Source organism: Oncorhynchus clarkii, chromosome 10, assembly GCF_045791955.1.
Source record: "Oncorhynchus clarkii lewisi isolate Uvic-CL-2024 chromosome 10, UVic_Ocla_1.0, whole genome shotgun sequence".
Taxonomy (NCBI): domain Eukaryota; kingdom Metazoa; phylum Chordata; class Actinopteri; order Salmoniformes; family Salmonidae; genus Oncorhynchus; species Oncorhynchus clarkii.
This window is the reverse complement of record NC_092156.1, coordinates 52,182,143-52,197,451: the sequence shown is the minus strand read 5'-3', so window position 1 is coordinate 52,197,451 and position 15,309 is coordinate 52,182,143. Positions and strand designations below refer to the sequence as shown.

At 42.7% G+C, this 15,309-nt stretch overlaps 1 protein-coding gene across 2 annotated transcripts in view; it reads left to right on the top strand.

The window, feature by feature from the left end:
• The first annotated feature begins 440 nt into the window (after positions 1 to 440).
• The window catches only part of LOC139418755 (SPNS lysolipid transporter 2, sphingosine-1-phosphate), a 139,463-nt gene continuing 124,594 nt past the window's right edge, over positions 441 to 15,309 (top strand). The window contains exon 1 of one of the 2 annotated variants that reach the window (XM_071168430.1): positions 441 to 928. In XM_071168430.1, coding sequence (XP_071024531.1) covers positions 697 to 928 — 232 coding nt within the window. In that variant the 5' untranslated portion in view covers positions 441 to 696. The remainder of the gene's footprint in view (positions 929 to 15,309) is intronic. The other variant, XM_071168431.1, reaches the window with a different exon arrangement.

The following is a 15,309-nucleotide window of genomic DNA, read 5'->3' as shown; positions in this document are numbered from 1 at the left end:
TACGTCTGTCGTCTCTAGCTCATTGTCTTAATCGAAAAGACGGATTGCCTCTTATCCGCTTGTCGTCCCATAGTTTGTACAGCTCAATTGTCAGTAGAAACCACATATCAGCCATATCAGCTATGCTTTTTTAAAAGGCACTGGATGAACTGTAGCAGTGGTAAGGTGTTGGGACTCTGCAGTTACGACAGCTTTATGTAGGCCCTAACAGTTTGTGGTCACCGTTATAGTGCAATTAATGTATTGTTTAGTGTTGCGTTTTTTTGTTTTTTTTGCCCCACAAAGATTTACATGCTAAAATCGCCACTGGAAATTACACCTCACTGAAATTGCAATTCCCCGCATTCTCTCCACACACCAGGTGCCAATATGTTCATTCGCTGCGGGGCTCAAGGAGGCGGAGTTTTTAAGCCAGGTCACACCCCCTCCGCTAGGACTTCATGGTACTCAGGGAAAAACCTGAGGAGCGCAAGAGCCGGTCAGTGCTGTCAGTGTGCTGGTAAAATGAGCCATATCGAGACGCGACTCCCTCTCAAACATTTAACAAGACGACATCTTCAACGCGTCTAATCTTGTATTGCGAGTAACCACCGCTGGAGATTTCTAACCGTTTACTAGGCTACCTAACGTTGATCGATTGTTCCTTCTGTGCGTTGTGGCTGATTCTCTGTTGCGCTGGATCTGTCGTGTCAGAAGATGTGTGTGGAGAGCGATGGATGCGAGATAGAGGGCTGCAGCAGTTCTGATGAGGTGCACACTCTCTCGGGCAGCATGAGTCCTGGACTGAAATCCAACCCGGACCTCCATCCCTGCAAGCCCGGGCAGAAATTCCGAGCCGCGCTGCTTAGATGCCGGTCCCCGGCGGCTGCGGCTGGGATTCTCAGTTTTGGGAATGTGCTCAATTACATGGACAGATACACTGTGGCAGGTAAGAGCCCAACATTTGTCTTTGTGTAAATGCAATTATCACATCCCAATGAAGGACCATCGCGCAAGTGTGGAATTAGTTGTTTATTGTATGTTTGTTTTCTTCTATACAGCCCATGTATAGTGCAATTAGAACACATAGGCTACATTAGCCTACTTTGTGTAAACCCTGCTCTTCCCAATGAGAGCAATCGAACAATGACTCGATTGCCCACGCGCAGTGGGCAGTCGTGGCTATTCACTGTACAAAGAAGTCTCCATATTCAATATTGGCTATTCTCACATAGAGCATTTATTGGCAGGATATGGTGAAAGGTGATTCAATCAAATATATCAGTTCCTTTTATTTGTGGGGTGTCAGGCAGGAAAGAGCAGGGGCCTTGAGATATTGATTGGCACTGTCTTAAATAATCGCACATCAATTAGGATCGCCGTGTGTCACTCGGGGAGGCTGCTGCGGTACGGTTGCTACTGTTCAGAGGTTTTGAAGCGCTTTGGAATTAGGGGGGGGGAAAGACCAAAAGCATACTTTTATAATTTCAAGGTTGTGTATATCGAAATAGATATCAAAATAAATATACAAAGAGGTGCACATAGCCTACCATGTTTCTGATATGCTGAAAGTGTTTTAAACATTGCTGCATTTAATCAAAGTTATGAAAAATGTGTGTGTTTATTCATCCACAACTGTCACATCAGATGTGGGGAAGAAAATACTCTTCCTTGGAAATGTGAAGCACACTCTCTCCTAGAGTGTTGCCTTCCCTATGCATATGATAATGATTTGGCTGCTGGCATTTTCACAAGAGACCAATACTTTTGAAAAACACTTTTGAATAATTAACAAATCCTACTATGAGACTTTAAAGTGTTCCAGATTTCTATGAAATATTACCTTCAAGTTTGTTACAATGAATTAAATAAATGTCCTTCCAAATTTTTAAAATTAAGGATGTTCAAAAGCAGCTTTGCTCTGTGCCCCTGTTTGGGGCACAAATATTTGATTTGACAGCTCAGTCAATGAGACGCACATACACTTGGATATTCAAATTAGCTACAACATGGAGCCACTGGGGCTGCCTGCCCGAGCCCGGCTGCACCAAGTAAAATAGTATGGATGGATTCAGGAGTTGGGAACGCACAATGGAACTACTAGGACACTAGACTAGAACAGTAATAAATGCAGACTCATTTCTGTCCTTTGCTTTATCACTATATTCCTGATATTTTTGTTGTTGGCTACCTAACTTGCTAGTCGTGAAGCTACTTCTGCTACCTATATGAGTCAACAACAGCTAATTAGGTTTCCTCTGGACATATAACTTTTACCTAAAAATAAGATTTAAAATAGATGGGAATCGTGAGATGGTTGGTGTGTGGAGGACCTGCTTTCTTGTTGGCTTGCCAGCTAGCTAAGTTAGTCACGATAGCTAACATTAGCAAACTGCTTGTAAATTGCCAGCAGGCCAACTTTTACAAACCACGTCATTTGAAATAGAAGTGACTGGCGAGATACAGTAGTTGTTTCAATGGCTCTGTCCTTTTTGCTAACACCAGCTGTGGCTTGCTTGGCTTGCTAGCTAGCATGCTTGTGTGGAGTGAGTGCACACTCCTGAGCCTGTATCTTCCCTATTCTCGAGAAAGATCCTTCTCCCCACCAGAGAATTTGGAAAAAAGGAAAAAGCTGCTGGACCAATCACATACGGGCCTGTCTTGGCCAAAGAGGATATCATGTTCCTTCCAAATTTCAAAAAAAAAAATTCAATTTTTTTTACAGTTTGTTTCAAAAACAAGTTTGAGATGAGTGTTTTTTCTCTAATTTATGCTTTGGCCACAACTACAAGGAAAGTCAACAACATTAATTTGGTATGAGCAAACTGAATATGAGAATTTAATGAGATTTTCACTGGAAAGTTACTTTAATCTAACCCTCCCTGCCTCTGGTTGGACCTACCACGTTTCCATAGAAGCCACACTGCAGTTAACCAATACATTTTTTTGAGTGCTCAATTTAATTTTACGCATGATACACCTCCTTATAGTAAGTGCTGGAATACTACTTTGTGAAAGGATAGCCTATGCTGGATGCATATTACAATGAACTGTCCAAAATAATGCAATACTGTGACTAAGTTATTGAGGCGTAAAAGAAGATATTAACATAAATATTGGGATGATTATCGGGATGTCATTTTCAGTTTGCTAACGGCCAACTGATTATCGGGATGTCACTTAACAGTTTGCTAAGTGTCTTATTCTCATTGTTTTCATCAGTGACTAATAGAACATAATTCAAGTAATTAAAATGATCAAAATGAATGCGCCAAAATCCCCAAATTTAAGGTACATTTTTTAACATCATTATAATATCAGATGAAGTCTAAAGAATCCTTTATTTGTGGGAGTTTAATTTGTAGGCTGATAGCATTTTTGGCACAGCTATCCTCTCCATCTTATGTTGCAGATGTTTCCCGTGTACCTTTTCCGTGGACTATAGAAGCAGAGATGTCCCCCCCAATATAATAGAATATAGCAGACACAGTATAGCAGTGACATGTTATATCACCATGTGGATTGTTAGATTCATTTTGACATGTTATGCATTAGTAATGAGGCTGTGATTATGTAATGTGTTGTTTGTTACTGCAGATTGCTCGGTGTGCAAATGTTGTCCTCATATTGCACAAAATCAATCACTGGACCTGCGCATTCTATTCCATAATGGAAGTGAAGGAGATGCCAATAGAATTCAGCTTTACGCATCTCTTCCAAACCACGTGCTGGACTTTGTTAGTTGGTATGGAAGGGGCTAAACATACTGCCGCAGCAAGTAGAGCAGTCTGTTCATTGCGAGGAGGACATACAATAGTAGAGAGAGTGATATTGTGTAGCCTACTGTAGAGTAAAGTACTGCACAGACTAAATACACTGCTCAAAAAAATAAAGGGAACACTAAAATAACACATTCTAGATCTGAATGAATGAAATATTCTTATTAAATACTTTTTTCTTTACATAGTTGAATGTGCTGACAACAAAATCACACAAAAATTATCAATGGAAATCAAATGTATCAATCCATGGAGGTCTGGATTTGGAGTGACACTCAAAATTAAAGTGGAAAACCACACTACAGGCTGATCCAACTTTGATGTAATGTCCTTAAAACAAGTCAAAATGAGTCTCAGTAGTGTGTGTGGCCTCCACGTGCATGTATGACCTCCCTACAACACCTGGGCATGCTCCTGATGAGGTGGCGTATGGTCTCCTGAAGGATCTCCTCCCAGACCTGGACTAAAGCATCCGCCAACTCCTGGACAGTCTGTGGTGCAACGTGGCGTTGGTGGATGGAGCGAGACATGATGTCCCAGATGTGCTCAATTGGATTCAGGTCTGGGGAACCAGCGGGCCAGTCCATAGCATCAATGCCTTCCTCTTGCAGGAACTGCTGACACACTCCAGTCACATGAGGTCTAGCATTGCCTTGCATTAGGAGGAACCCAGGGCCAACCGCACTGAGGATCTCATCTCGGTACCTAATGGCAGTCAGGCTACCTCTGGCAAGCACATGGAGGGCTGTGCGGCCCCCCAAAGAAATGCCACCCCACACCATGACTGACCCACCGCCAAACCGGTCATGCTGGAGGATGTTGCAGGCAGCAGAACGTTCTCCACGGCGTCTCCAGACTCTGTCACGTCTGTCACATGCTCAGTGTGAACCTGCTTTCATCTGTGAAGAGCACAGGGCGCCAGTGGCGAATTTGCCAATCTTGGTGTTCTTTGGCAAATGCCAAACGTCCTGCACGGCGTTGGGCTGTAGCACTACCCCCACCTGTGGACGTCGGGCCGTCATACCACCCTCATGGAGTCTGTTTCTGACCGTTTGAGCAGACACATGCTCATTTGTGGCCTGCTGGAGGTCATTTTGCAGGGCTCTGGCAGTGCTCCACCTGCTCCTCCTTGCACAAAGGCGGAGGTAGCTGTCCTGCTGCTGGGTTGTTGCCCTCCTACGGCCTCCTCCACATCTCCTGATGTACTGGCCTGTCTCCTGGTAGCGCCTCCATGCTCTGGACACTACGCTGACAGACACAGCAAACCTTCTTGCCACAGCTCGCATTGATGTGCCATCCTGGATGAGCTGCACTTCCTGAGCCACTTGTGTGGGTTGTAGACTCCGTCTCATGCTAACACTAGAGTGAAAGCACCGCCAGCATTCAAAAGTGACCAAAACATCAGCCAGGAAGCATAGGAACTGAGAAGTGGTCTGTGGTTGCCACCTGCAGAACCACTCCTTTATTGGGGGTGTCTTGCTAATTGCCTATAATTTCCACCTGTTGTCTATTCCATTTGCACAACAGCATGTTAAATTTATTGTCAATCAGTGTTGCTTCCTAAGTGGACAGTTTGATTTCACAGAAGTGTTGTTTAAGTGTTCCCTTTATTTTTTTGAGCAGTGTATATCATCCATATCATCTATTTCATAATGTATTTAGATATTAATTTGCATAATATTTAGTGTGTTTATATTCAAACACGTTCACATTTATTAGCCCAGGTATTTCAGTTGGCAACCAGTTCAGATAGACAAAATGTACAGATGAAGGCTTATGCTTTACTGTGAACACATGTCTTCAAAGTGTACCAGATGGAGGGAGATTGTCAGTAGGTAGGTGTGATTATGTAGGGCCTCTGTCAAAGGATATATCATCAAATTCAGATTCACACAGAGGTGATCTCTTCTCAGTTGGGTTATAATTGTTTTAGAGGCAGTTCTGCCTTTGATTTTACCCTAGATAGATATCACCACTAGAGACAAACGACTTCTGAATGATCTATTCTCAATGGGAGAGATAGTTAGCTGAGGTAGCCTCTTCCTTCCCTGTGCCGAGAATGTGTTGATGTGCAGTTGCATATCTAATCTCAGCATATGTCAGCACCATCTAAACACAATGCAGATAGTTTGAAAATCCACATCCTTGTCAATCTTCTCTTAAGAGATAAAACATAGTTATAATACAATAACAATCGGTGAGTGAGCGGATCATCATAGCTGTTTTCTATTCACACCTCCCTCTCTTGACCTTACAAAAAAGGAATAAATGCTTCAAAAAGCATGCTCAAAGCCTCAAAGTCACTTCAAACCAAATGTTAGAGCAACCCAAATACCATAACAAGTTGCATATATATAATATTGCAGGAAATATTAGGAATTACTTTTTTTGGGGGGGGGGATACACACCAATTCAGCACTATGTGTACATTCAGAGTATTACAGTTCTACCAAATATTCATACCGCTGATAGACTTTATGATCTGTTTTGACTGCAACTAAAGCATATATGTAAGATAATTTAGATTTTGTGCATGGTCATACCTAGTTATAACCAGTCATAACCATTGGCAAGTTACATAAGGGGCTCCATCTCTGCAGGTGCACTGTGTATCTGGGCAAAATCACTGATACAAGTCCCCCTCCACCCTCTGGTGGTATGGATAACTTGTTATTATGTCTCCAGAGAAGGGAAACCTTGATTTAAATAAAGGCCTTATCCATCAATTAACTATAGGTGGGATTAGGTGTTTTTGGTTGGGGTCAAATGAACCCAAAGTACATTTTGATACAGAAACACTAAACAATGATTTATTTTTTTAAAGAACAAGTTGATTGACAACGTCATGAAAATGGAACGTATTTGAATAAACCACCTTTGAGCTAGGATAACAAATGTGCCTCTGGGGTCAAAATGACCCCAAGTTGGTAGTGAATGAGGTTTGAAGGAAAGATTCACCGATTTTGAATGAGAACTGGAATGAGAACTGGAAGGAGAGGCGGCCAAAGGAGGAATTGGCTTTGGGGGTGACCAGTGAGCTACAGTGCCTTGCGAAAGTATTCGGCCCCCTTGAACTTTGCGACCTTTTGCCACATTTCAGGCTTCAAACATAAAGATATAAAACTGTATTTTTTTGTGAAGAATCAACAACAAGTGGGACACAATCATGAAGTGGAACGACATTTATTGGATATTTCAAACTTTTTTAACAAATCAAAAACTGAAAAATTGGGCGTGCAAAATTATTCAGCCCCTTTACTTTCAGTGCAGCAAACTCTCTCCAGAAGTTCAGTGAGGATCTCTGAATGATCCAATGTTGACCTAAATGACTAATGATGATAACTACAATCCACCTGTGTGTAATCAAGTCTCCGTATAAATGCACCTGCACTGTGATAGTCTCAGAGGTCCGTTAAAAGCGCAGAGAGCATCATGAAGAACAAGGAACACACCAGGCAGGTCCGAGATACTGTTGTGAAGAAGTTTAAAGTCGGATTTGGATACAAAACGATTTCCCAAGCTTTAAACATCCCAAGGAGCACTGTGCAAGCAATAATATTGAAATGGAAGGAGTATCAGACCACTGCAAATCTACCAAGACCTGGCCGTCCCTCTAAACTTTCAGCTCATACAAGGAGAAGACTGATCAGAGATGCAGCCAAGAGGCCCATGATCAGTCTGGATGAACTGCAGAGATCTACAGCTGAGGTGGGAGACTCTGTCCATAGGACAACAATCAGTCGTATATTGCACAAATCTGGCCTTTATGGAAGAGTGGCAAGAAGAAAGCCATTTCTTAAAGATATCCATAAAAAGTGTTGTTTAAAGTTTGCCACAAGCCACCTGGGAGACACACCAAACATGTGGAAGAAGGTGCTCTGGTCAGATGAAACCAAAATTGAACTTTTTGGCAACAATGCAAAACGTTATGTTTGGCGTAAAAGCAACACAGCTCATCACCCTGAACACACCATCCCCACTGTCAAACATGGTGGTGGCAGCATCATGGTTTGGGCCTGCTTTTCTTCAGCAGGGACAGGGAAGATGGTTAAAATTGATGGGAAGATGAATGGAGCCAAATACAGGACCATTCTGGAAGAAAACCTGATGGAGTCTGCAAAAGACCTGAGACTGGGACGGAGATTTGTCTTCCAACAAGACAATGATCCAAAACATAAAGCAAAATCTACAATGGAATGGTTCAAAAATAAACATATCCAGGTGTTTAGAATGGCCAAGTCAAAGTCCAGACCTGAATCCAATCAAGAATCTGTGGAAAGAACTGAAAACTGCTGTTCACAAATGCTCTCCATCCAACCTCACTGAGCTCGAGCTGTTTTGCAAGGAGGAATGGGAAAAAATGTCAGTCTCTCGATGTGCAAAACTGATAGAGACATACCCCAAGCGACTTACAGCTGTAATCGCAGCAAAAGGTGGCGCTACAAAGTATTAACTTAAGGGGGCTGAATAATTTTGCACGCCCAATTTTTCAGTTTTTGATTTGTTAAAAAAGTTTGAAATATCCAATAAATGTCGTTCCACTTCATGATTGTGTCCCACTTGTTGTTGATTCTTCACAAAAAAATACAGTTTTATATCTATATGTTTGAAGCCTGAAATATGGCAAAAGGTCGCAAAGTTCAAGGGAGCCGAATACTTTCGCAAGGCACTGTATACCTGCTGGAGCGCGTGCTACGGGTGGGTGCTGCTATGGTGACCAGTGAGCTGAGATAAGGTGGGGCTTTAACTAGCATAGACTTGTAGATGACCTGGGGCCTGTGGGTTTGGCGACGAGTATGAAGCGAGGGCCAGCCAACGAGAGCATTCAGGTTGCAGTTGTGGGTAGTATATTGGTGACAAAATGGATGGCACTGTGATAGACTGCATCCAATTTGTTGAGTAGAGTGTTGGAGGCTATTTTATAAATGACATCGCCGAAGTCTAGGTTTTTGTGATGCAAAACTTTCTTTAACCTCACAATGTCAATGTGTTTTTACATCGCATTGTTGAATCAGTTTACATTAATTCCAGCAAACACATTTTCAAAAACATGATTTATATCCCTTTTAGTCCTGTGTATTACATGTAGCAAAAACCAATGGACAGTTAACAATAACAGAAGCTAAAAATAGCTAGCTAGGAGCTAGTTAACAGTTAGAAATTAGCATGCGGCCATTAGATAAACATTTCATAAAAAGTAACCTTATAAACCATTAGTGTGGCTCATATGTACTAATGCAAATACACTCTATGTGCCCTCATTTGTAAAACAAATGTGAACCTGCAATTCCACATGTGAAATTTAAGTTTTGAGGTGTGGAGATTTCTTACATGTGAAACTGCAAATGTGATTTTCATGACAAACACTTCATTAATGGACTGGAAAACATCTAAATTTGGCTTTTGTGACTTCCTCCATCATGTGCATCTAGTCGTTGTGGTTTCAGTGCTGTAGAGAATATAATGATTAGCGAGGTGAATATCAAACAATTTAATTTTCTTCCCAGATACTACTGTATATTGTAGATGAATACTGGGGAAACACTTCTAGTGCTGTGACAGGAGCAGGAGAGAGATGGATAGAGGGAGGGAAGGAGAAGAGAGAGAGATGGAAGAGATGGAGGGAATGGGCTGCAGGTGGATTTCAGCACTAACCAACCCTTGTGAGGGAAGCTGCATTGGTGAGTGCAGCATGTGGTGCAGAGGGGGTCTCCTCTCCATTGAGTGCATGTGCTGCAGAGGGAGAGGGGTTCCTTTCCCTGCCACTGCACCTGACCACTGCCTGATGTATTATGCATGTGCAGCATGTGCACAAGACCCTCGGAGAGAGAGGCAGGGAGAAGAGGGGGAGCAAGGAGGGAAGCAGGGGAGCAGGATGCAGTGGACCTGGCTGGACTGATTTACTGAACACAACATAAACTTATACTCTCTCCACCTTTACCTAAAATGACCACCTCCGAAGTTCTTCTCCTCTCCTGCTGTATTCTGACAGAGATGGTTGATGGTGTTGGTGTTAGGGCAATTAGTGTGGGCTGTACATCTTCGGTGCTGGTAGTAAAGTGTTCAGGGGGAGGGGTGCTGTGGTTAATGTTGTGTGGTTCACTCCTTATGTGCCTCCACCCTCTCTCCACAGCATCTCTCGCTCTCTTTTGCCATTGTATGACCAAGTATGATGGATCAGTACAGAGGACACAACAGCCCTGGAAACGGGGGACAAGATGACCATTCTTTTCCAGTCGCCCTCTTTCACTCCCTTCCTCTCACTTCCTCCACTCCCTTCCTTTTCCCTCAATATATCCCTCCCTTAATCCCCCTCTCCTCATGTCAGGTGCCCATTGTACTGTATCCCCCCCATACACACACACTCAGGGTTTTCCCCTCATTTCAAGTGTGGCTGTGCGAGGGAGGGGCTGACTGCAGTATAGTGGTAGCTGAGTGGTGAGGTGTCAAAGGAGAGTGGACACAGAGCAGAATGCAGGCTGCGTTTAGCCATAGCTTCCTCCTGCCTGCCCCTCCATCAAAAGGTCCTTGTGCTTCCAGCCATTACATTACTGTAGTGGGCTATCTGCTGTTTCATCACTGCTGCATTGTCTCAGGCTGACAGAGGGCTGCCTGGCGCCTGCCACCCATCACATCGCCTGATTCTCCTCTTTCTGCATCAATTATCAGAAAATGACAGACACACACACACACACGCGCGCACACGCACACACACACATCATGTACAGTTTCAGTCAAAGTCACACGTATGTACAAAAACAAACACAGTAAGCAAACTGCTATTCATTATATACCTCTTGCCAACATGAACAGAAGAAAGAAAACTTCTGCTTTTGTTGATTGCTGTTGCCAGATGTTCTCTACTGGATTTGATTGAGTAATTTAACAAAGTCATGTCATTTACTGCCAATATTCTTTATAGAAGCCGTTTCAACCCAATGTGGCCATTTAACAAGGATCGACAGCCCTGGAACAGCACAATTAGAACGAATGGAACGGTTGCGTTTTAAAAAGGAATTTATAGATCTGAATACTACTGGTCCATATCTGCAATGAAAAGCTAATTTACATAGGCTTACTGAACCGACAGAAAACAACACACCTTCTCATGGGAATTTTAGATGTCCCAGCCTCATAAAATTTGATTCTAATTATAATAATAATATAAAACACTCTTAATACCCTGGAAAAACATTTGAGTCCACCGGAATCATCAAACATCCATCAATCCATCCAATCAATTCATATTTTCCAGCCTTCAAATTTAGACCAAAAAATACTCCCTAAAATGTGTATAATATAAATATGTATTACATTATATACAGTATATGCTTATAATATCCGTTCCCTCCGTTCTTGTTAATGCTCTGTAATTTCCCACTGCTCTGTGTTTAATTGAAATACATGCTGGGAACTAGAGAGAGTGCTGCGGAGCACACAGGGTCATGTCCCTAATGACACTCTATTCCCTACATAGTGCACCCTACATATGGGCCCTGGTCAAAATGTATGCACTATATAGGGAATATGGTGCCATTTGGGACACAGAAAACAGTTATAATTTCTGTGACCTCCACTATTTGCTCTCCCGGCTATCTGTCTTGGTAAACAGACACATTGGTAGGTTATGGTAATCTGTTTTCAGTCAGGCAGAGCGAAGAGCCAAACCCACGTGTGATGTAGAAATGCTCAAAGGCCCGGGCCTGCCATGTGTCTGCGGCTGCGTCTGAAAAATGTACTAGCCGTCAAATCCTTGCCTCCTACGTCCTTACTACCTCGATTCCTCTCAATGCAAATTGGAGGAGGAGGTCTGACGGAGGGACCTTGGAACCTTTCGTCCAATGAACTCTTGAAAGGATTTGACAGCTAGTAACATTTTCAGACACACCCTGTCTCACTGTGAGGTGGTGGAGAGGTGGAGGGTGCCAGCTGAGCCTGCCAACTAACACTGCTGCCTTCTAGGCTGTGAGGCCTCAGCTGTTTTGGTAAGTTCTGGGTCGTCTATGTCTTTCTCTCAGCCGTAACTCAAACATAGACCGACGAGCAACACCGCCCGTCTCGCTCTGGAGGCCCCGGGTCATACCATGACTGTTTGAGTGTTGTTGGGTAAAAACACAGTTGTCTGTGATGTGTGTGTGTGTGTGCATCCTTGAGTGTGGTTGATTTCTTAGCCTGTGATGTGGTTGTTCCCTTCCTACTCTATTTATAGAGGGCTGTGAAGGGGTAGCAGGGCTGTATATTTGTAGAAAATGAGTTTGAAATGAGCCCATAGGGCTCGGGTCAAAAGTAAGGCACTATACGTAGGGCACTACAAAGGTAAAAGGGTTCCATTTGGGATGCAACCTGTGGTTGATTGCTCTGTTCTGTAAATCAGAGTTAGTTGATTTGTGATCTAGAACACACTGTCACTGAGTTATCATTCTAAATACAACAGGACTATTAGTGAGACGGGGATTGGACTGGAGGAATCTAGGGTTGTGTCCCAAATGGCACCCTATTCCTACTACTTTAGTGCACTACCAAAAAAAGGGCACTTTGTAGAGACTAGAGTGCCCTTTGGGATCTATCCCTTGAGAGTAAGAGCCAGATGAATTACGATGGCCAGTCTAGGGTCACTCTCTACAGTCTGTCCAGAGTTTATGGGTCCTGATGGAGCCATTCTACTGTAGCACCAGACGTTTGTATGCCTCTTGGTTTTTAGGAGACTAGGATTTAGAGTGCTCTCTGAGAGTGTAGGACCCATTTAAATTAGATTTAATTTGCTGTCGTAGCTCTCAACGCTCTCAGACACAGAATCATAGCGGTGGTCTTTCCTCTATTCCCCTAGCAGACAGTCCAAGCTCCCCAGCAGATTATGATAAAGACTGGATTAGCTGTTTAGGGGAATATGGGGGTCCAGGCGGGGGAGGGGTGCAGACGGCTGGGCTGCACTTAAACTTATTTGAAAGATGTGTGTGTCACCCCCCTGTAGATGCTCTGTCCTCACCCCAAACCCAGCCAGGTTGGAGGGGCCTAGAACAGCCTAATCTGGGTTCGGCAGATGAAGGGTGGAGACCAGAGCAATAGATTATTAGTGTTTTTCTCAAGGCATCGGGTTCTATTTTGTCTCAGTCAAACTGTTAATTAGGGGCCTGTGATGATGGGGGATAATCTAGCACCTTGAAGGACCCCCTGGAGACTTAAATAATGCCCCAGTCCAGTATCATCAGACTTCGCAGGAAGGCTGCAGGGGAGAGGGGTTGACTGGAGAGGAAGAGCTCAAGATCAGGATACACACACACACACACACACACACGCACACACACACACACACACACACAAATTAAATTGGGCCAGTGCCGGCCTGGGCTGTTCAACGGCACCTGTGATCCAAACGAGAGCCAGGGGGGGCTGAGCTCCAGTACCTTTGGTTATGCAAATGTTGCCTACAGGGCAATTCCATGTTAGCGGAATTACGCTTTGATTTCAAAGTTTACCAAACCATACAAGTCTATGCACAAGAAATACTTTAAAACATTTTCACTGAAACATTTACAAAAGCTATTGGAAGAACTGTGCAGACACAAACTTTGGTAACGGAGTTATGGTAAAATCTCTCTCGGGTATTTATGCGACCATGTTTTCCAAAAACGGTTAAATATTTGCTCCGATTTGAAGGTGCTAAACATAGGATTTGTTATAATCTTTGCATTGTAATTTCAGAAAATGTCCATGATATATCTGCAGTAATGGTGGAATGACCCACTAGTGTTGTGATTGGGTGTGATAGTCACCTATTGATTTTTCTCTCCGGAGCTGAATCTGTTGTCAAAATGGGAAAGCTGTTCTGAATTTGTAGCTGTGTTATCTAGTGGAAATAGCTCTCATTTCCTGGTGGCAAAATGTTTACACTGTTCGCTCAATTTCAGATTATGTAAGAAAATAAGCACTGAATATAGTGTAGGAAATCATTGTACCATCCAAATCGGTGTGAAATATCTTTTCAATAACACAAAATATTGTTTTTACAGCTTTTTGAAGCAGGTGGACCAAAACCAAAAGTACCAGTTTTGGTCTGCCAGCTTCAAATAGAGTAGCTGTAAAAACATTATTTGAGTTTGAAATCAATCTCTTTTGGTTATTGAACTACAGTAAGTGAAGTGATTTACACCCTGTAACGGAATTACGGTGACGAAATTACATCATGGGTCCCTGATCTATACTAAACAGCAGTGTTGTAGTACTCGAGTCCGGTCATGAGACCACATATTGAGTGTGTGGCCTTGTCTCGGTGTATGATACATTTTTACTCGGTCTTGACTCGTTTTCGGATAATGCAGTCAGTGCATACAAATGCTTCGCCAGGCTAAATATCCACACTACTTTCATGACACATTTATTTCTTATCTCCTATTGAGACTTGGGCTTCCTACTTTACTGGTAACATTAATGTACTTTACTGTCACTGAAAAATATCATCAAACTTTGTCGCACTCATCAGAATTTCCTTGTGGGAAAAATGTGGGGGAAATTGTTTAAAGGTGCGCCCTCACTATTAGAAAGGGGAAACCAGGCGAAGTTGTAAATGATTTGATCTTTTTATCTATTATAGACCTGTTTGGGTTAGCTATAATTTATAGAGTAGCTCTCTATTGCCCTCAGCATGCATTTTTTCACCATTCTGAATGTCTAAAGAATCCATACGTGAATGTTCTTCTGAAATATGAACACAGATCCTTTTGAACTCTTTATGGTGGTGATTTGACACAATTACAATCATGGTCTTGAACTGGACTCAAATTTTTCTGGTCTCAGTCTTGACTCGGTCTCGGACCCCTTGGTGTTAACTCGGTCTCGCATATTGTACTGTACTCTACTGTGCTCTACTCACTGTACTGTACTAATCAAATTTGTGAAATATGTCTATGATAGGTTCAGATTTGGAAGTTAACATGAAGGCCAGGGTGGACTGACCAAATTTCAACTCATTTTCAACGTCCATGGACGTCCGGTGTCAGACAGTGCTCAGTGGGTGAGGGTGCTGGTTACAGTAGATGTTCCAAAGGTCAGCATCAGTGGCCTGTAGGCTTTGTGTGGAAGCCAGTTGATGCTAAATGTGTTTATGTTAATTAACGGTCAATTACCGTGCGACAGTTATTTGCTTGACAATCACCGGCTGACACAATTTTGTGACCGCCGCAGCCCTAGGAAGAACATATGTATCTTTGTAGTGACTGGGTGTATTGATACAACATCTAAAGTGTAATTAATACATTTCACCATGCTAAAAGGGATATGTAATGCATCCTTTAAAAACAAATCTATCTACCAGTAGGTGCCTTGGTCTTTGTGGTTAAATCTGTGTTTGATATTCATTGCTCGAGTGAGGGACTTTACAGATAATAGTATGCGTGGGGTACAAGGATGATGTAGCCATTCAAAAATCACGTTAAACACTATTAGTGCACACAGAGTCCTTGCAACTTATTATGTGACTTGTTAAGCAAATGTTTACTCTTGAACTTATTTAGGTTTGCCATAACAAAGGTTTTGAATATTTATTGATTTAAGA